The 22412-nt window shown below is 57.3% G+C and overlaps 1 protein-coding gene across 12 annotated transcripts in view; it reads right to left on the bottom strand.

Annotated features, from left to right (window-relative positions):
• EVL (Enah/Vasp-like) overlaps window positions 1-22412 on the bottom strand; it is a 147882-nt gene that overhangs the window by 18135 nt on the left and 107335 nt on the right. For all 12 annotated transcript variants that reach the window (XM_069559756.1, XM_069559751.1, XM_069559746.1 and 9 more), the window contains one exon: window positions 19563-19740. In XM_069559756.1, the coding sequence (XP_069415857.1) occupies window positions 19563-19740 (178 nt within the window). The remainder of the gene's footprint in view (window positions 1-19562; window positions 19741-22412) is intronic.

Here is a 22412-nt window from a genome sequence, read left to right as displayed (position 1 = left end):
TCCAGGCCGCTCTCCCGGCGACGGAGGCCTGACCTGCCAAGGGAGCGGGTTCCTTCCGACACGGAGGCCCCACCCTACCCACACCCACGAAGGCCTGATTCCCACCCTTAGGGGTGATGACACGGGTGGAATCTTGTTCTGTTTTTCTATACTTGACAGCCCGTTCTGTGCCGGAAGCTTGCTTCCATACTCGGCAATACCCAGCCCTGGGCCCTGCCATGTGCTTCTGTCAAGTTTTCTGCGAGCCTTGTCTACTGCTTCCTGGACCGTGTGGATGCTTTGGCTGCAAAAGAGGAGGGTCCAGGCAGAGGGCAGAGGGCAGTGGGCCAGCTGCCTGATGGCAGGAAGCCCACTCAGCACTGTGGGAACATTCCTCCCCGGGAGACCCTGCCTTGCTGGGCACCCACTGCTGCACCCGCTCGGGCAGGAGATAAGACGCCTGAGGGCTCTCTACAGAGGTGACTGCGTACACGTGCATATCTGGTGACACACAGAAGTGAAAGAAACACTAGTTTTCTCTCTCTGTCTTTAAACACCCTTTTCCTGCTCTATTTATTCAACATTCAATAATTTTGCTCCTTTTAAAAACCAGTTTGTCAATATGTTCAGTATAGGTGTTGGGAGAATTTTTAAAGATTAATAAAGAAAGAAACAGTCCCAATTAAAAAAAAAAATCTGCGGTGGAGAGGAGGTCTTTTTCTCTCCTATTCCATGAGTCCCAGGCCTGAGGGCTCCTCTCCTCCTTGTTCTCAGGAAACCAGAGCCAGAATATGAGAACAGTGCTTTACCGTGGCATCAAGGCACTTTTCTTAATTTAACTTACATTTACTTTAATTCTCACAATCCCAGCAGACAGTTCCCAAGATTTGTAACAGGTGTGGGAACGGCCCAGCAAAGGTTAAGTGACAGAGCTGTCAGCAGCAGAGCCTGGCCCAGACTATCTGAGAAATGCCACTTCCTTTCTTAAATTCAGCTGCAGAATGTCTACTGAGACTGGCCTCAAGGATGAGGCGTGCAGAGGGCAGCCTGGCCGGAAGGGCCCTGGGTGAGGGGTGCAGCCCCCAGACAGTGCCCGGGCGCTGCCTGGCGTCCACGTGGCGGGCAGTGCTGCCCACTCAGCCTGGTGTTTGGGGATCAGGGCTGATGCCCGGGCTCCTGCCGAGTCCTGGCCTCAGCTGCCGGGCCTGGATCGGCCCGTGTCTGAGCCCGTGCTCTGGAGACCCTGCCTGGCTGGGGCCAGCCCCGCCACGCCAGGACCCTGACTGGCAGCGAGATGCCGTGGAGGTTCGGGGCGTGCACCCCTCGCTCTCACGGCGCCACGGCTGGGCCTTTAGACACTACGGAGCAGGGAGCGATGCCTCTGGCTGGGTACGGCCTTCGTTCCTCTTAACCGCTGGACACGTAGGTTGGTTCTGAGCTGCGAGGGTCCTTTGCATTGGGACGCGCACGCCCTGTCTCAGGGCGAGGGGTCTGTCCAGGGTCACACGGGGCGCGTCTCCGTCTTGCGGGTCCATTCCACTCGCTGGCCACGTGCCCTGCGGCAGAGGCGCGAGGATGGGGAGGAGGCGCTGCCCTCCAGAAGGTCTAGGGCCCTTGGGACGCTCGGGCAGAGCCGCCCGCAGTGCTTCCTGCTTTGAAACCTCAGGGTGGGAGTGCTCGGTGGCTGTCACCACTTCCGACTGGCCAGGGTCCTGTGTCACTTCCCGGTGGTGCAATTAGAAGCCAGGGTGGAGGCCCGCGTGAGTCTCCCCTGCCCCAGAGCCGACTCAGGCCAGCCATGACCCTGCCTCTGGGATCCAGGTGGGGACACTCCCCCCTCAGATCCCAGCAGGGCCCACACACCTCTCCCTCCCCTCGTGGCTGCCTCAGCCTCTCCTGGACCCTTGCCACTGTCAACCGAGGGGCCCTCAGCCTCTACCCTCTTCCCTTTCTCCACGTTCATCTTCCACCCGACACAGGAAGACACAAGCCTGACCCTTACGGGTCCAGGTCAAGCCCATCCCCACGGTCACTGCTCCTGGAGAGCACCCCCCGCCCCCACTAGGCCCTGGGTACCCGCTCACTAAGCCCGCACCGCCTTCGGTGCGCCCCTCTCCGACTCTGTCAGCCCCCCGTTACCCCCAGGCACCTTCCTCACTGCCAAGTGTTCAAGGCCCAGCTTTGCAGCTGCCCATCCAGGAAGCCTGTCAAGATCCGCCTGTCCCCCACCGCTTGATGCCCAGGGCCTATCTTACAACACCGCTTTCTAACTGATACCACCCGGACCAGACGGCCAGTCTCCTCTCCCTCCGAGACCCTGAGCTTCCTGAGGGCAGGGCGAGTGCGCCTCTCACTTGGTGCTCAAGGCCGGCTCACGTCAGGTGCTTGGTGTGCTTTATTGAACTGAGTTGGGGAGGTCCCGGGGAACGTGTGCTCACCAAGCCCAGGGAGAAAGCCCAGGGGAAGGAACGGGGCTGAGCTTCTCAGATGAAAATAAGACCGACCGAGAGGCGAGCCACAGGAACACAGGGCTCCCCACAGCCATGCCTGCTCAGAGAAGACGCCAACCGAGGTGCGGGGCCCAGGCTCACCACTCCCCGCTGGGAGTGGGTGCTGGTGGCTCTGAGGGGCAGGGGACCTGCCCCAGGCCGCGGGGCTCAGGCAGCTGGCCAAGTCTGGGAGCTCCAGATGGCCCTCGCCCTTCTCTCTCACTTTAAACAAGTTTTGCGAAGTCATAATCAAGAGCCTGACTCGCACTGCAGACACGTGAGAGGAAAGTGTGACGGGGGACAGGGACCCAGCGTCGGGAGAGGCAGGGGCCTGTTTCTGGCGTCCTGTGGGTCCCGCCCACGGCAGCAGGGCTCACACCCTGATGAGCCCAGGCGGTGGCGACTGCACACAGAGCAGGGCCGGCTCGGCCTAAGTCCTGAGGACAGAGGGAAGCAGTGGACTTCCGGCCCAGAGGCCCACGTTCCAGCCTCAGGTGGAAGGCACGTCAGACGCCCACTCCTGCAAGCTGCTGGCCTGGACGACACCCTTCCACCCCTGGGTCACGAGCTGTGGGAACACGGAGGAGAAGCAGAGCCGGAGGCGGGGAGGCTGGCCAGTCTCAGGCAACCAGCCCGCCCAGGAAGCGGCCACAGGGGAGTGGAGGCGCCGGAGGGGTGGGAGCTGATGGCTCTACAGCGAGTCGTGTGAGTGACTGAGGGTCCTGCCGCAGGCTAGACTGGCGGGGAGGGCGAGGTCGGAGGTCTGAGGTCAGACGTCAGACTTGGGGCAGGCCCTCAGCCCCTCACCTGTGAGCAGGGTGAGCGACCCCCGCCCTCCGCAGGGAGCAGGGCAGCTGGCGGGTCGGGTGAGAGCGCCTGGTGTGGTGTCCCTGGCCTTGTGGCTGACACTCCAGGGTGAGGTGTGACCGCCAGGGACGCTGCCCCGGTTCAGCAGAAAGGCGCAGGGGGAGCAGATGGCTGAAAAGCTGGATGCACAGGATCAGGCTTCCGGGAGAAGGAACAAAGGGGCTGACCCTGCAGCCCGCCCCAGCCTTGCTGAGGGGGTAGGGGACAGGCAGGGCAGAGGTCACGCTCCATGGTGCAGGGGGTACAGCCCGGGCCCCTTGTCCCCGAGGACATGGAGACATGACATGCGCCTGCATGTGCAGGACCCTGGCGCACAGCCGTCGAACTTCACCTCCAGGAACGTAACTGTCGGGTTCTCGTTCCCAGTGCTTACTGCAGTTCTTGGCACCCGGTCGACACTCGACAAATATTTATTGAATAAATGAAAGACTGGGCCCCAGGCACACTGTCTCACGATCAACAACTAGAGACAGAGTGGGTGGCTCCTTCTAGAGCCCTCCCTCCGGCTAGAAAACTGTTCTGGGCCAAGCTGGGGGCACGCCGCTCACGAGGCAAACACGCCTCCCACGAGGCAAACACGCGACCGACCAGGGGGCCTGTGGTCACCAGCAGCGGAGGCACTGGGCATGCACGAGGTGGTGGGACACGGGGAGACAGGACTCGGGCATATGCAGCAGCCGCCAGGGTGCTAAGCCAGCCACCCAGATGCCACTCACGTCACCCTCAGCTCATCCCCGGAGCCGGGCACGCTTCCGCATCCTACCCTAAGCAAGCTGAGAGGAGAGGACGCCAGGACTGCCCTCCGTCCGCAGGGACTTAGCGCCCGCAGACATTCGCCACCTCCCGGGGAAAGGAGGGTGGGGGACCAGACAGGAGGAGGGGGCAGAGGGTCCTGAAGAGTGTGGGACGCGCTGAGCAGAGAAACAGCCTGGGCAGGAGCATGAGCGGGCCAAGAGGGGCCTGCCCTGGCCTGGTGCCCTGGCCGCCCTTCTCAGCAGGCACCTGCCCTGCGCAGCCTCTCAGCACCAGTGTCCTCGGGGAGGGAGACGGCGGCTCGGCCTGCCTGCTGCCATCCTCCCGACCACGCGCAGGTGCCCTGCACACGCAGTACTTGGGCAAGGTGTGGGCAAACCAGCCCACCTGACCCAGCAGGCAGATGTGGACCCCAGGCTCTCAGGTGTGCAGACCCTGAAGGGATCGAGGGAGGAGAAACCCCAGAGGCAGCCCTGGGTTCCCCTGCGGCGAGCACTGCTCCCGGCAATCCTGGTTGGAACCAGACACTGGCCTGGATGGTGGACAGCGAGGCTCTGCTCCCCCCGCAGCCCCTCTCGGCCCCCACTCCTGTTTTCCAGCCCCTTCCCATTCCCGGCTGGCCTCTCTGGACCGTTTCAAATCGTACAATCCCCTCTGGAGCGAACCTGGAGCCGGGAGACCCAGCTTCCTGCCGGAGTGCAGTGCTCTCTAGTTAAGCCTCTCACCTTCCAGGATTCTACAGGTGAGAAGGATGGGACCGAGGATCGCCCCGCTCTTGTTCGCTGCAGTTTCAAAGGACAGGATGTTCACAGAGGCCATCCCGGGGCTGTGGGATCCTCTCCCTCCTTCTGAACTTCTATGTACCAGCAGGCCGCACCACCTCGTAATAGCGTCCCCACAGGGGGGACAAGTGCTCAGCTGCGACTCCTCTCCGAGTCTGGCTGTGCAGGGCAAGGCAGGCCTCACGGCTCCTGCCCCAGGTACTGCACTTCTGGTTGCCCAGCCAAGGTGGGCGGACGAACCGAGGCAACGCTGACGTGCCTCCTCCCGAGAAGGATCATCCTCCAGAGACCTGTTAACATGCGTGGGGCCCCAGGACACCCACCCAGCTGCTGGGACACAGGGAGGGGCTAGGTTCCAGGCGGCCTCTACTTGCAATCCCCTGGGCCTCCAGAGAGGATGGAACCCGAGACCCCAGCAGCGCCAGGAACCACGGACGCAGCACCTGCTCAGTGGCGCTGATGGAATTCCTGGCCAGCGAGCAACAGCCACCTGGCCCGCATTGGGCAGAGACCCAAGGCCCCCCAGACTCCCCACCTCTCTGCAGGCTCATTCTCTTGTTTCCCGAGGCACCTCTGTCCTGCACGGGCCCAGAGCCAGTGAGCTCTGAGATGGGGTGCAGCCTTCCCCTCTGGTGTTGAGGCTCCTCCTGCCAAGCAAGTGGGAGTCCTCGCTGGAGCGGGGCCTTGATCTGGGCTGGCCATGGTCTTCAGAGCCACCCTGCCAAGGCCCCACAGAGCTGGGACCAGCGCCTAGCACAAGTGTCAGCAGCCCAGGGCTCTGTGCACACCAGCACGCTGATGCCCAGCCCTGCTTAGACCGACAGACAGACAGACAGCTAGCTGCCTTGTCCCCTGTGCTCACGAAGCCTGGGGGGTGGGAGGCTTGCCCCACTTCCCGAGCTTGGCTCAACAGCAGACAAATCCTGACTGCCGCCACCCTGCCACTCTGCTTCTTGCTTAAAGTCAGCCTGGTGTACTTTTCAGCCCACTCCTTACCAGTGAAATTAGGCTCGGAGGAGCAGCTGATACGTGGGGCAGCTGGCTTTGTTTTCCTTAGGTCACAGAGCCAGACGATTTATCACTGCATTGATAAATTAATGGTTTATCACAGATGATAATGACCCCTCCTCTGGGTCATTTTCCACTGCAAGCCTCTAGCATGCCCTCAACCCTTGGCCCGCCAGTTACGGCTTGACCCCAGGGTAACCAGCAGTTAAAGCTATGTCTAAGCGGCCAGTGTCAAAACGACCTGTAGACCCAGAAGGTCAGCGTGGGCAGATACACAGGCTGCAGCTCAGAAGAGGGGCAGGCTGCCCAGGACCACACAGTGAGAAGCAACCCCTAGCCTCGCAACTAAGCACCAGTAAGTACCCCCGCCCCGGAGGGGACAGGCCCCTTCACTCTGACTGTGATGGCAGGAGGCCCGTGTGCCAGCGAGGAATGTCCCCTCTCCTGGTGTAGAAGGGTCCTGAGGTGGGGCAAAGGGAGAGACCTGCTTGAGAACACATCTGAACTGGGACAAATGGAGCTGGAACCCAGGCCTCCCAGCTTCCAGGCCAGGACGCCGTCAACCAGCCTGCTCAGTCCCACTCAGCGCGGTGCTCGGGACAATTACTGCCCGAGTAAGACATTTTTTTTCTCCTTTTCTTAATAAGCTCCATTCAGGACTTCAACAAACCTCGAAAAGAATCTCAAACAGGATAACGTGCAATAAAATTGGTCAGGTTTATCATGCAAAGGACCTCTGCGCCATTTCCGTGATTAAGCTGCTCAACTGTTCAGGGCGGAGCCTGCCGGACCTGTGTCACAGATGGAGGGAAACTGAGGCTTGGAAATGGTGAGTGACTTCCTAAGGCCACAGGCGCCCCATGCAGACGGGGCTGCTGGGACAGGAGCCCACACTGACCACCGCCGAGCCTGCTACCTGCCGTGGTGGCCCGCCCCTCCTGCAAGGCCTTAGCCAGAACAGCACCTCAACCCTCCAACCGTTGGTGAAGGGACTTGGTCCCAGGACCCAGGGCTCTGCCCCTGCCCCCACCCCCACCCCAGCAGCCGGGAGTGAAGCGGGAGGGCCGGGGAGGGGCTCCCGTCACCTACAGTGCACTCTGCAGAGGATGGTGCAGCGGCAGTGGCAGAGGCAGGAGCAGTGGAAGGTCCACTCCCTGCTGACCATTTCGGGGCCCCGGGGAGCCGTCCGGGAGGCGCCGCTCGCCTCCTGCCCACTCACCTCTCCTTCCTCCGCCGCTGGCCTGGGCTCTGGGAAACCGATACGCCGGCAGCCGTCTGATGGGCTTCACCGCGTCAATCTTTAATGAGGCTTCCCAGCCAACCTATCAGAACCCTCCTGTCCACCTGATTCCAGAAAGCTCGGGGGCCCATGGAGGAGGGGTCCGACCCCTGGTGGGGCCAGCCCGCGGACCCCGCTGACACCACGTGTCTTCCAGAAGCCTCTCCTGTCTCCTGGGGACTGTGGGGAGGGACTGGGTGGGTGTGGATCCAGAGAGATCAGGTGACCGACCGAAGGACGAGCCCTGGGCACTGCTCTGCGTGGCCGCCCACTCCCCTCAGGTGCCTCTCGCGGTCACTCCCCTCGGGTCCCAGCCAGCCTGCCTGTCCTGTCTTCTGTTGCGGCCCAACCAACAGCCTGGACTCTTCCACTGCTCGGACCCCTTTCTGGGCACCTATGGCACAGGGGCTGTTCCTTCCGCCGTGAAGGCTCCTTTGCCCTCCCCGGCTGACAGAGGCCCGGGGCCCTCCAAGCCCTGGCTGAGAAGGTCTCTGACCCCATGCTGCCTCCCCCAGCTCCTTGGCTGGCAGGAGGGCTGGTTCCTCCCCTCTCTTGGTCTCAGACTCTTCCCTTGAGTTTCCACATGAAACAGCAGAAAGCTGAGCCCTTCTCTGCTGGTCCCTGCGCAAGCAGCACCGTTTCCGCAGGTTCTGTGGGAAATGCTTCCTTCGGGACACGAGCGAGGCCTCTTACAGGCTAACCTGCTTCCCCAGCCTCCTCTCTCCCCACCGGCGACCTGTGCAGCTCAGGCACCACCTCCCTTACCACATTCCCTCGTGGATAAGACGCAGATATGTATGAATCTGTGAAGCACCACGCTAGACTTTGAAGGAATCTCAGATCCCCCAGACTTGCTGCCTAGGAGGGGCTTAAGGCTGGCGCCTCCCCAGCCCCACCCGTTTCCTCCTTGACCCGGGGCTCACAAAGCCTTGCCTTTCAAATCTTTCCCTGGATGATGAACACGTGGATTCTACCGGGCTTTGGGGCCTGGGGCGGCAGGTCGTCTTCCCTCTTTGGGACTTAATCTTCCCATCTGAAGGGCTGAGCCAGAGGAGGTGTCAAGGGGCTGGGAGCAGTACCCCACTTCTCAAAGCGTTTACCACATGCCTGGCACTGTTCTGAGAGCACGGGCCTGGAGCTACCTGGAGCTAAATTTGAGTCCTGGCTCTGTCCTCTGACCCTGGGCATGCTCCTGAAGGGCTCGCCAGGTGGCGCAGTGGTAAAGAATCCGCCTGCCAATGCAGGAGTCAGGGGTTCAGCCCCTGGGTGGGGAAGAATCCCTGGAGGAGGAAAAGGCAACCCACTCCAGTATTCTTCGCTGGAGAATCCCATGGACAGAGGAGCCTGGGAGGATACAGTCCATGGGGTCTCACAGAGCCGGACACGACTGAAGCTCTTCGACCCCGGTTTCCGGTCTGAAATGCCCGAGAGCATCGCTTGTCTGGGCTGTGGATTTTCAACGCGGCCTAGAGTCTGACACAGCGCAACTCAGCCCTGCCAGAGCCCCCTCCTCTTAGGTAATCCTGAGTGACCATCATTTCATGTCGGCGTTAAATTCTCATAACACATCCCAGGAGCGGAACTGTCATTACCCCATCAGGCCAGGGATGCCCAGAGAGATGAGAAGCTTGTCTGCGGCGAGTGAGTGACACAGTCAGAACCAGAACCCAAACAACCCGCAACCAAACCCCCACCCCCACGGCTTATAAGCCCGGGCGGTGCCTGTCCACACGTTGTCTCTTCTCTCTTCAACAAGGATTTATTCCAAGTTTTCTGCTCCCACGGAGAGAAGGTATTTCTAGATGACATCAGGTAAGTTATCCGCCAGTTATCTGCGGTCTGGCTGGCCTTCAGCCGTGCCTGAGTCCCTGAGATCACAAGGCAGGGCCGCTCCTGCACTCTGTGGCGGAGGCCAAGCCACGCTGCACAGCCGACCTGGAGAGGCCCCGTGCCCTTGGCAGACCCTTCCACCGCTCGGTGGTACTGAGATATATGCAGAAACAAGAGGGCACGGATCACCCTCTGGAGCATCGGTTTTACTGAAGGGGAAGTAACTCCAAACAGGCAAGGAGGGACAGATATGTAAAATGGGCATGGGCTTTTACGACACACGGGCCAAGACTTGAAGGACTGAGACTGCAAGTCGCCTGCGGCTCCACCGTGCACCAGCCCAGGACAGGGGGATCCTGACCGCACCCAAGGCCCTGTGACCGGCTCTCCTAACCTCTGCTCTACCACAGAGGTCCTGCGTCCTCCAGATGTGCCTTGTCTTTCCCACCTTTCTCTGGCGCTTCCTCTGCCTGTGGTGTGGCCCGTTCCCGCCTCTGCCCCACCGGCCTGCCACCCCGAGGCCTGCCCGGGGCCCTGGTGAAGCCCTGGCTGCCAGGCCCCAGGCCGCTTTTTAGAACATTTGGTAGGTGTCTGTGTGCACCCCTGCTGGAGGGCGAGCACTTTGAGCAGGGACATACCCCACGTTTATGCCTCTGCATCGCTGCGTGTACTTCCCCAGAACACCTGACAGGCTCTTATCAGTACCTCATGCAACAGGTCAGGACACAGTTGGAGGCCCGAAGTCGCCCACCTTGGCGGTGGCTGAGCTGAATTTCTTCAGCAATGCCTGTCTGCGTTGTGCTCCCCTGAAGCTGGGAGACAGACAGGGTGCTATCCATGGACAGGGGGCACCCAGGCCGGCCGGCCGGCCGGGCAAACCATTGCTAAGTCTACTTAGGAGCCGCGGGCGGCAGCCACTACTGCATAGTAGCTGAGAGGCAGCGCTTGAGGCCCTCGGGTCCCAGCAGGCAGCTAGGAACCTGCAAGGACCCTCCCCCTAAGCCCTGGAAAGAGATAGGCTCCAGGGCAGGGTATCAGGATGCAATATTTCACCTCTGAAGTTACCTGATGCCAAGAGCTGACTCACTGAAAAAGATCCTGATGCTGGGAAAGATCGAGGGCAGGAGGAGAAGTGGGTGGCAAAGGATGAGACAGCTGAATGGCATCATTGACTCAATGGACACAAGTTTGAGAAAACTCTGGGAAATGGTGAAGGACAAGGAAGCCTGGTGTGTTGCAGTCCATGGGGTCACAAAGAGTCGGACACAACTGAGTGACTAGACTGACCAACTTTCGTAAACCTCACCGATAGATTCCCCCTACACCCACCTGGATGGGAACTGCTCTTGTGAGCTCAATGCAGAGAAGTGTCTGTGTCTCTGCTGGGCAGCTTCTCTCAACTGCCCTCTCTCTCCTCCACCTGGTAAACTCCTCTCCATCCTTTAAGCTCTGGAAAGGTCCCCACGGGCCAGGCCTCTTCCCTCTCTGCCCCGGCACTGGCCATGCTGTGCCTTCTAGGCTCTCCTCCCCGCCTGACTGAGCTCTGAAGTCCCCTCTGGGTGCTGGTGCACGGCCCGGAACGGTACAGGCCCGGTACACGCCTGTACTGGTTCTTCCTCCATCACAAAAGCGGCACTGGGGAGGCAGCCGTGGACACGACGGTTGCCCTGGACCCAGGTTCTCTAGAGGAGAGACAGGCAACATGTAACAGGCAGACCGCAGCAGGAAAGAGCTGACAGGCCAGGTGTGGCGGTGCCGCCCCCCTGATGGGGTGTCGCGAGCAGAGGCACCAGCGAAGGAGCCACAGCTACCTGGAGGGAAGAGCGGTCTGGGCGGAGGGCCTGCAGGGTAAAGAAGCACGTAGCACGATCAGGGCGGAGGCCAGGAGGCCCCTGCAATTGGAAGTAGGTCCGTGGGAGAGGGAATGGGGTGGAAGTGCTTGAGCAACGCAGCCAGGGCCAGCGAGGCCCAGGCTGGCCTCAGTCAGGGTTTGGATTTGATGCTGGGTAAGACTGTAAGTCCCTGTAGAGGCCTGAGCAAGGCTGAACCGGCCTGACCGAAATGTGCAAAGATCAATCTGCTTGTGTGTGGAGAACAGACTTTCTCAGCTAAGTGCAGAAGCAGGTAAATCAAGTTGGTGTCCGCTGTGAGAACCCAGGTGTCTGCTGAATGAATAAGTCATGAATGAAGGCAGGCAGCTGATAAGCAAGCAGGGGGCGGGGCCTCCAGTGCGCACACCCTGTCTACTCTAGGAGCCGCAGGTTGCATCCAAGTTCTGAGCTCCGGTTCATGAGTCTCTGGGATGGTCACTTACGAAAATATCTGAGCTGGCTCTTATCCAATGTGAGCTAAAGTTGGTAGAACACTGACCTGTGAAATCATCATTCTTTAGGGAAGGTATTAAGCATGCCAGGTGAGAAAAAAGAAAACGGATGCTATCTAATTTTTAACTTATATCAGAAGATGTAAGTATCTGGCTATAAAGATAGGCCAGGTTAAATGTCCATAATAACCCACGGGGACATCCCTCGTGGTCCAGAGGGTCAAGAATCCGCCTTCCAATGCAGGAGACGAGGATCTGATCCCTGGTCCAGGAACTAAGATCCCACATGCTACAGGGCACCTAAGCCTGTGCACTGCAACCAGAGAGAAGCCTGCATGCTGCCAAGGAAGTGCCACACACTGCAACCAAGGCCCAGTGACTCAGTCTACAGTCGAGCTGGGCTATGACTCAGAAAACACGGAGGCCACCAGCTCACTGGGGTCTCTGTCACTCACGAGGGTGGCCTCGGGCGCATCACTGCTGTGAACCTTCAACCTGCAGGCAGGGACAAGAATTCCTAAGGTGTCCCTGACAGTCCCGAGGCTGCCGTGGGGACCCAGTGAGATGGGGTGGGGCAGGCACAAAAGAGGACATGTGGGCCGGCCCCACGGTGCCCCGGCTTCTTCCCGCCCCAGCGAGGGCTGAGACCTAGGAGGATGTCTTGGGACAGGGTTGCTCCAGGAACAAGCATGACAATTTGTATTCTCAGGCTGCGTCACAGCTTACAAATCACATTCCGTCTACGCCACAATTCAAGTCTTACAGCAACTTTGCAGGCGGTTCCACATCTACTTTGAAGATCAGGAAACTGAATCTTGGGGTGATGAAATGACTTGCTCAAGTTTTCACAGGCTGTTTGTGTGACAGGGGATCAGGGCATGGGACTGGCACCTCATCCCTGCCCCCGGAGTCTGTGTCACTTATCAGTCACCACACCTCAACTCAACAAGTACTAGGCGGGTGGGCACCTATGAGGCAGCCTCTGTAATGGACCCTTTTCGAGTCCTAACTGGGCTTGTGGTACCCAGGCCAGATCTATGAAAAAACGAAAACCCCCAAAGAAACCCCTCCAGTGGTGTCAGGGAGACAACCCCGGGGCTGGTGGAATGGGTCCTCCTCCTCCAAGGTGGGAGCTGTGCACAGACAGGAATTCCTAACAGGAAAGAGATGGCCACTGGGGGCTCAGACATGGGGGGCCTGCGAGGGCAATGAAGTCCTGCCTGGAGCAGAGGGAGACCCCGGGGTCAGACGAGCTTCTCCTCAGACCCTTGAGTGGACTCACCACCCCAGCCCGTGCTGCCCCGCCCCACCCCGTACCTCCCAAGGCATCACTACAGACCTTGATACATTGGTTAGTGAGCTTTTCAAACATTAAAAAAAGAATGAAGAGTGACTTCAAGTTGTTAGTCATCGTCAAGTGACAAGAAACTTGCACAGACAACACCTCAGGCCATTCTCTCAACAGCCCTGTGAGGTGGGCACCGTTAACCCATCGTACAGACGGACAACCTGAGTCTCAGGGAGGCCCAACGACTTGCCCGAGGGTTACCTGCAGCACAGTGCTGGAACCCAGCCCCATCTGACTCCACGTCCGATGCGCGGGCACAGGCCACAGGCCACAGCAGCTGGAGGTCGGTGAGGACGTGGCTGCCGGCTGGGAAGATGCCTCCGCCGTCCGTCTGCGTGGTGCAAGGCGGGCCGAGGAGATGGGTGCGATTTCTGTGTGAGACAGTTCCATTTGCCGTGTCCTCAACCACAGATAGCACCCCTCGCCTCGTGCCCGGTTCCACAGGCTGCTGGTCCAGCGATGGCGTCTAGTTCGGCAGAGGATGGCGTGGCGGCAGGAGGGGCCCATGGGGCACAGACAGGCAGGCAGGCAGACAGGTGCCACAAGCCCACCCTCCCCTGGGACCCATCGGCCCTGCTTCAGGGCTCCTGCCCTTGATGGGTTCACAGTCTACATGAACCAATCTCGGGCTCAAAACAAGCGCACCAATGCAGGTCAACAAGCGGGAGGCAGCCCCAGGAAGAGAGGGGAGGGGAGGGGAAGTGAGAGAACTCACGGAAGCCTGGGGGTCTCTAGACCAGCAAGACCCCGGGTGTGCTCACCTAACCTGGTGGGTGCAGCCACAGCCTGTCAGCTAAGACGGTGGGCTGGGTTTGAGGGTCAGAGACAAACAGGACACGGCAGGGGGTGCTACCTATCACGACGGAGTGCAGGGGAGGACAGGGAACCCTGCCATGATGGCTGGAAACAGCTCTGTCAGCAGAGCAAGGTTCCCAGAGGACGGGTGGGGCTGGATGTGTGGGGACAGGGGACGCCAGGCGGGGATCTGGGGAAGGCGCCCCGCTGAGTCACTGTGGGTGTGGGCGGTAGGACGCCCTGGGTGGCTGGTGCGCGGGAGGTGGCCGCCAGGGGGCAGTAAGGAGCAGGCATGGGGAGCTGCCAGGAGGGAGTGGGTGTCCCCAGCGATCCTTGGGGTAGGGTGGGGATAGAAAGTGCCCACGGCTTCCGCAGGAAGGAGAGAAAGACAGCTCAGTATTTCTTTTACTTTAGATAATTTTCAGAAGAAAAGAGGTTTACAAAAAGCAGGATCCAGCCCCACTCCAGGAAGCTAAGAGGTGGGACACAGGAGGAAGGGGCTCTGGGCCTCACTCTTTGGGAGAGGCCCCGGCCTGGGCGCCTGCCCACTGGGAGTGATGCCACGCTGGGCATCAGTTAAGGACACGGACATTGGAAAGACTAAGAGAATGTCCATCACCAGCTCAAAAGGTACCAGTGACGTCACATGGAGCAAACCAGGCAAGAAAAGGCTGCAGTGCTAGGTTCTGAGAGATGTGCTTAAACTCAGCCAACGTGGAGGTACACCATGCCCCCAGGGGTTTCTCTTCCTTTTCTGCAGAGGCCCAAGAGATAAAGTTCTGGCTGTGTCAGGCGAGGGCCGGACGTGCCTGGTGAGCCCCAGAACTCCACAACATACCCCGTTTGAGAGTGCCTGTGCTCAACCCTTAACTGGAAACAGCTGCCTCCAACAGGGAAGCTCCTGCCCCCCAACAGCAGCAGCCACCAACTCCACGAGGCACCCCTGCGTCCCAGCCTGCGCCAAGGCCCTCAGGATGCTCTTCTCTCACCCTGAGCCGGGGGGTGCCAAGGTGCCACCTCCTGCTCGAGACAGGCCAGCCAGTCTTCACAACTCCTGCCACGCACACCACGCTTTGCTGTGCACCCCCGTGTGGGCTTCCCTGATGGCTCAGAGGTCTGCCTGCAATGCAGGAGACCTGGGTTTGATCCCAGGGTCGGGAAGATCCCCTGGAGAAGAAAATGGCAACCCACTCCAGTACTCTTACTTGGAAAATCCCATGGATGGAGAAGCTTGGTAGGCTACAGTCCATGGGGTCGCAAAGAGTCGCAGACGACTAAGCAACTTCACTTCTCAGGATCCCACCTAAGACCAGCCTGGCCGCCTATTTTACAGGCGGAGAAGCTAAGGCTAGGGGAGTCCTAACTGAGGTCTGATGGCCTATCTTTAGGGGGAGCTGCTCCTGACCTCTCCCCTGTGAACACAACTCCAAGTGTGGAATTTTTTGTGTGCTCGTTGGCATTTTCTATTTTTCAATAATAAACAAGGACTGTGGGTGATGAGGGAACCTGTCTCTCGAGGTGCGAGGTCCTCCGGGAGGTAGAGAGGGACATTTCGTCATTTCAGTTTCTTCTCCGGGCTCTCCCTGCTCTGAGCATCGGCCACAGGGACACATCTGTAAGGAGTGAGCTGGCATGCACTCTGTCCAGATAGTGCGCCTAAAACCTAAACCAGGAGCGTGAGAAGGACTTGCAGAGATCTTAACCGAGTCGGTACCCCTATTTTCAGAGATGGGGAGACCGGGGTCCCCGAGAAGTGGCCTGTTTAAGGTCAGAAGCAGGCTCACATGGACGCACACAGAAGCAGTTGCCTTTATCAGGGTTGTAACTCTAACCCTAAACTGATGTCTGCACAGAGAATGAACTGAGAAAGGAAGGGAAGCCCAGACGGGCCTGGCGGCCAAGTACAGCCCCAAAACATGGCTCCCCTGGCTGATAACAGGCAGCTTTAAGCAGACGGTGGTGGGCGCCCACAGAGGGTGGCAGCAGAGGAAGCCAGGTAAGGGTACTGGCACTGTGGGACGATGAAGACCCCCCGACACTGAGACCCATGACCGTGGTCCTTTGTCTGCAGTGGCAGTAACATGCCACGAGCCAGGCCGACCACCCTGCCCAAGCCCTTGTGGTCCCCAAAGGGAGACCACCGCCCAGAGCTGCAGGGTCAGGCTGGGCCCACGGCTGGCTGACCCTCCTCTCTGACCTCCTGAGGCAGCGCCGAGTTGTAGAAAAAACACTGGATTTCAAATCAGGGGCCCTAAATACGAGTGTCAGTTCCACTGCAGGGCTGCTGCAGACATGTCCCCCGTTAGCCCCCACTCGCCGTCTTGGTAAACGTGTGTCACAGAAGCTGGCCTGACACCTGCAGGGAAAAAAAAGGGGAGCATTCGGGAGCATCTCCTCGGGCAGCGAAGGCCTGCCCCCAGGCTGCCCGGTTAGCGGGAGTCTTTGCCCAAGTAGCGGCTGGAAGGAGCACGCGGGACACGATTCTGGGCTGTGAGGAGAAAGTGCAGATGCTCTTACTACCATAATCATTATCTCCGCCATCCGCCAGTCACAAGGAGCCCTGCTCTGAACCCCCCAGCACACCCGTCACATGGAAACCCAGAAACACTGAGCCCGGCACCACGCGAGGGCGCGCTGGCGGCGCCGCTCACGCACAGGGCCACGCCTCACGCAAAAGGGCACGCCGGCGTCACTCACGCTCGCGCAGTGGCGCCCCTCACGCACAAGAGTGGGGGTGGGAGATGCTGCTGGACCCTGAGGCTCAGAGAGTCCACGGTCTAAGAGCCCGGGCCCCGGACGCCCGGCTCGGAATAGGACACACCAGTGAGGACTGGAAGGGGCAGAGGTGGTTGATTACCAGATGCCCGGCCCTGCGCTAGGCAACTGAATCCTCTCCTCCACCCTCTTAAGTGGGACTTCTGACCCCATTTTACAAACAAGGATGCGGAAACCTAAAGACAAGCAAATTCAGCAAGACCGGAGGTGGAAAGAAGAATCAGTATTATTCACATTCTTATCACATATGAGGCACTCCATGCTAAGTGCTTTATAAACACTTACACTGAATCTTCATGTCAGTCCTAGGAAGTAGGGTTTATTATCCGAGGGCCACAGGTGGTAGAGTGAAGACTCGATACAAGACCTTGGGGCCTCCAAGCATACGCTTTTCTCACCACGGCTGACCCCTGAGCACAACGGGGGTCGGGCTCTGGTCTGCAGAGGTCAGAACCTGCGTGTAACCACACAGTCGGCTCCACACCTGCAGAGAGGACCAGCCGCGGATCACGCAGAGCCGGAGATGTACTCCTGGAAAAGCAGCCGCGCGTCAGTGGACACCCAGTTCAGAACTGTGCTGTTCAAGGGTCCGCTGCACTGCGAACAGCACCCACCGAGGACGGCGGAACAGCACTTCCCAATGCAGGGCATTTGATAGAAACGTCGCAATTATCTGCCGCGGGAGGCTGCCTGGGTCCTGCCCGGGCTCCAGGGACTGCACGACTAGGCAGGGAGGCACAGCCACACCCTGGAGCACGCTCCACAGGGACAGGGCTGGCCGCGGACACACATGGGTCAGGGGGCGGGTGCCTCAGATGTGAGGTCAAAGACAAGAATCAGACCCCGACGTCCGCACTGTACGATCCATTTACATTAAGTTCAAACACAGGTAAAGGTGCTCTGTTGTCACAGAACCTGAAGCCCTGGTTGGGCTGGGAGGGCTGGACGGGTGTGGTCTCTGTCGGGGTCCCACAGATGCCTTTGTACAAGCTCATGGAGCTCACGCTTCAGGCGTCTGTAAGGTACAGCAGGCTCTGTCTGCAAGGGGCCCAGCTCTCGGCCTCCAAAGGCCACTGAGCCAGGAGGGACGACTACTCACGGGCAGAGTCTCAGGTTAGGCCCCCATCAACGTGAGCACATACCCACCCACCCCGGCAAGGACAGCGTTCCACCCAGGGGGACTGGGGTTCCAAGGTGACTTACTACCTGACAACAGTAATTTTTTTATACTGGTCACAGATCTCTATCTGAAAATGAGGCTCGGATTAGCTGATTTCTTTGTGATTCTACCATGAGGTTAATAAAGTCAATAGTAGTTGCTTTGAGCCAGCCATCTGATTAAATGAAAACCTTTTCCCCACCTTAATGTATCTATATATATAGATAAAATAAAGCTAAACTCTCTCGTCCTGGGGCAAGTGAGGAGGCTCAGATCGGAAACCTTAAACTCAGCTCCTTCCTTGAGGCTCAAGGCTCTTGGGTGGAAAAAAGACAGTTTAATGAATGTTTATTTGGGGCCTCCAATGTTTCAGGCGCTGCACTCCTCACTCAGCAACGCTGTGGTCCCTCACCATGCAGCCCCCGGTTCTCAACAGAGGATCCACAAACCTTGCAGTCTTTTCACAGTGGGGAAAGAACTCTACAAGTGCTGGTTCTGTGTATGACCTGCAGGAAGCATGCTCTAAACACGTTCACTATTTAAAAAAAAAAACAAACAAACTTCTCTGAGGGTTTAAGTTAGGTCTCAAAGCTTGGATCTATAAGGCAAAACAGTTATTTAAAAGGCATCTCCCTGCAGCTTCTAAGTACCATGGCTCCCCACTTCCTGCCTTAATTCTGGCAGCAGCAGCAGCAGCAGCAATGACAGAAACAATACTCACAAATAGTGATACTGGGAGATTAACACATGTCAGGCGGCCCACTAACATCTTATATTTGAATTCATTTAAACATAGAATCAGGCTTCCCAGGTTGCTCAATGGGTAAAGAATCTGCCTGCAATGCAGGAGATGCCAGAGACAAGGGTTCAATCCCTGAGTTGGGAAGATCCCCTGGAGGAGGAAATGGGAACCCACTCATTTTCTTGCCTGGAGAATCCCATGGACAGAGGAGCCTGGCGGACTACAGTCCCTGGGGTCTCAAAGAGACACGACCGAAGGTTCTGAGCACACACACATAAAAGCAACTCCTCACCCACCTTACAGAAAAGAAACCCAGACACAGAGAGACTAAGTGACGTGCGCTGGACTCAAGGCCAGCAGGGCGCCCCGGGCCCAGCCCCACGCCGCCATGCCCACTGAGGCTGAGTCCTCCAGCCAAGCGCTGGACGTCGCTGGCCTCCAAGATGCTGACACCCTGGAAGGCCCCGTCCTTCCGCGGAAGCGGACGCTGCAGACTGCCTGAAGAGCCAAGTGTGCTTCTGTGTCTCTGCTTTGCCTGCCCTGCAGACGCTCCTGCTGGCCCCTCTCCCCGCCCCCACCCCACTGTCTACACCCCGAGTCTCCCAGGTTAGCTGAAGCCTCTCCTTGTGCGATCCCTGCCACCTTCCAGTTCCACGTCCAGCCTCCTTCCTTTGGCACGGTGGGCCCCAGAGACACTGCACGCTCTCCTGCACGCACAGGTTGGGCTTTCAGGCCCAGGAGCCTTTGTATCTGCCGTTCCCTCTGCCTGGGATGCCCACTCCCCCATCTCATGAGCTCCCTGCCGGTCAAAACTCCAGCTCAAGTGTTGCCACCGCTTGAAGTCCAGCTGGGCAGTCCCTCCTTTTCCTTTCCATGCTCCTGAAGCCCCTGCCCAGCTCACACCTTATCAAAGCCCTCATCGCAACACGTTATCACTAGCGGTTCACAGGCCCATCCTTCTTCTCTTGGATACCAAATGCCATGAGTCAATGGGCTCCATCGATTCACTTCTGACCTATTTTGCCCCAGACAGTTTGCAACACGCAGAAGTGTTCAGGAACAGTATGTTAAACTTGGGAATAACTGAATCCAAGAATACAGTTTTGTTTGTTCCCTCCAAACTCTGCCAAATATGTGCTGAGAATGTGGAAAGAAGGACGACACAGGCAACACACATCTGGACGCCCCATTTCAGGCACACAGTACAGCTCTCTCCAGCTCACAAAGGGCGGAAACGATGCCAAGGTCTCTCTTCTCGCTCAAACTGCTAATAATGCTTTCTATCTAGAGTTAGGCAGCAGTTTTCTCTGTGAATCCAACAGACGTCAGCTCAGCACAGCTGCAGTCGAGGACGCCCTGGGAGCCAGAGCCGTGGAAGGGCGGAGGGAGGGGAGGGAGGGTCTGGGCGCCAGGCCAGACAAAGCCCCACTTACCGCCTTCCTGGGAATTCATGATGTTCAGGGCAAACAGCATGGCATTGGAGAACGTGGTTGCCTCTTCCTTACTTGCAAAGTTTAAACCGTAGACCTGGCGGGCATCTCGCCACTGGTGGAAGGTTGGCGTTGCCTGATTGTACTTCAGCCCTTTCACGATTGAATAATTGATCACAACCTGAAAGGGAAAAGAGAGAGAAATACGCGTAAATAAATAAAAGGTAAGTGAGCTGGAGAGAGCTGCTCCAGGGCAAGGACTCTGGGGCAAGGACACCGTGTCCCTGGGGCTACCAGGGGACAGGGGGATGTGGATGCATCAGAAGAAGGGGTAGCTTGGCCAGGCAGCTCTTCAACAGGACCAGCGGAACAGTGAGGGTCTGAAAACCAGTTACTTCATTTAACTGATAAAGCTGTGTGGTCACGGCCTGAGCTGGGAGTCGGGTTCCCGGGTCCTGGCCCTGTCACCCCAGGTAGCACCCCGGGGCTCAGTTTCTCCAGCTGTGAAACGGGGATAGTCATCCTGGCTCGACCGACCTAATGGGGTTACTGCAGAGGTCACGGTGTGACACATATTCTCATCAAGACTTCTAGATATAAAGATTCTTAAGGGCGAGTCTTTTCTAATTCGTATTTATGCTCCCGTAGCTCTCTGCAGAGTCTAGAATGCGTTAACCAAAGGGTTGTTAGTTGAAAGGACGACTCCTCACTCTTTCCCATGTGGCTATTCAGCTTTCTCAGCACCGTTTATTGAATAGGATGCCCTTTCCCCGCTGTATGTTCTTGACTCCTTTTGTCATAAACTAATAAACCGTATCTGCGTGGGTTTATGACCGGGTTCTCTACACTGCTCCACTGATTTCTGCTTTAATGACAATCTCATGCTGTTTAAATTACTACAGTTTTGTAATATAGTTTGAAATGAGGGCTTGTGATACCTCCAGCTTTGTTGTTCTTTCTCAAGATCGCTTTTGCCATGGGGGTCTTCTGTGGTTCCGTATAAACTGTAGTATTATCGTGCTAGTCCTATGGAAAATGCCATTGGAATTCTGATAAGGATTGCACTGAGTCTCTTGACTGCTCTGAGTAAGTATGGACATTCTAACCTGAACACAGAGTCCTCTCTCTTTTTCTTTGGTGAGTCTGGCTAAAGGCTGGTCAGTTTTATCTTTTGAAAGAACCAGTTCTTAGTCTCACTGCTCTTCTCTATGGTCTTTTTAGTCTCTCTTTCTGCTCTAATCATCGTCGCTCCCTTCATTCTACTAACTTCGGGCTTGTTTTGCTCATCTTTTCCCGGTGCCCTGAGTGTACAGCGAGGCTGTTTGAGACTTTCCTTGCTTCTTGAGGGAGGCCTTTACCGCTAAGAACTTAGCAGTAGCACTGAGAACTGCCTCTGCTGCATCTCACAAGTTCTGTTAGGTTATGCTCCCATTTCTGCTTGTGTCCAGGCATTTAAAAGTCTCTCTCGATCTGTCCTTCAATTCACCTTAGCAGCATGTTGTATACTCTCCATATTCCTGTGATCTGAAACCATAAAGCTCCTAGAAGAGAATCTAAGTGATAAGCTCCTTGACACGGGTCTTGATGGTGATTTTTTTGAATCTGATACCAAAAACAAGAGCAACAAAAGCAAAGCAAAACAAGTGGGACTATATCAAACTAAAAAGCTACACACAAAGGACGCCATCGACAGAATGAGAAGGCAATCTGCTGAGTGGGAGAAAGTGATTCAACTCATATATCTGATAAGGGACTAATATGGCTAACAGATACATAAAAAGATGTTAAACACTAGCAGTGATCAGGGAAATACAAATCAAAACCACAGGGGTTATCATCTCACACACGTCAGATTGGCTATCATCTAAGAGATAAGAAATAGAGTTTGGCGAGGACGCGGAGCAGAAGGAAGCCTTGCTCACTGCTGGTAGGAACGCGATTGGTACAGCCACTATTAGAGGGCAGCACAGAGGTTCCGCAGAAAGTTAACAATAGAACTATCACATGATCCTGCCATTTCGCTTTTGGGTATTTACCTCAAGAAAACGAAAATACTATTCTCACCTGGGAAATGCCACGGACAGAGGAGCCCAGCAGCTACAATCCATGGAGTCACAAGAGTCGGACACGACTTAGCGACCGAGCCGCCGCCACCAAGTCAAACACACAGACGTGCCCCTCGTTCACAGGAGCAGCATTTAAAACTAGCCAAGATACCGAATCACCCAAGCGTCCACTGACGCATGGACAGATGCGGAACTGTGGTATACTGTATACACAATGAAATATTATTTAGCCATAGAAAGAAAGAAGCCTCGCCATTTATGACAACACGGATGGGTCTCGCGGGTATTATGCGAAGGAAAAGAAGCCAGAGAAAGACAAATACCATACCCTCTATCTCGTACGTTCTCATGGATACAGAGAACAGATGGACGGTTGCCAGAGGAGGGCCGTAGGAAACGGGGGGCAATTATGCACATGAAGCCGCTTAGCACAGCTCCTACCACACAGCAAGCTGCCAGCAAGTGTTAACTGAGAAATAGTCAGTCCTGAGAGATGGAAGCATGCAAGTGGCGTCTGGATGGGGCTGAACGGCCTGCTGTCAGTGATGCGATGGAAAGGATCCCGCTTTAGGAGGGGTACGAGATGGCTCCTCTGGCTGTGAGGCTCCAGGGTCTGTGATCTGAGACTGGAGGCAGCTCAGTCTACTGTCGCTCAGTCGTGCCCAGCTCTGCAGGATTCTCCAGGCCGGAATACTGCAGTGGGCAGCCTTTCCCTTCTCCGGGGGATCTTCCCAACCCAGGGATCAAACCCAGGTCTCCAGCATTGCAGGCGGATTCTTTACCTGCT

This window comes from Ovis canadensis, chromosome 18, assembly GCF_042477335.2.
Source record: "Ovis canadensis isolate MfBH-ARS-UI-01 breed Bighorn chromosome 18, ARS-UI_OviCan_v2, whole genome shotgun sequence".
Taxonomy (NCBI): domain Eukaryota; kingdom Metazoa; phylum Chordata; class Mammalia; order Artiodactyla; family Bovidae; genus Ovis; species Ovis canadensis.
Note: the sequence above shows the minus strand (reverse complement) of the source record. Positions and strands in the feature narration are given on the sequence as shown.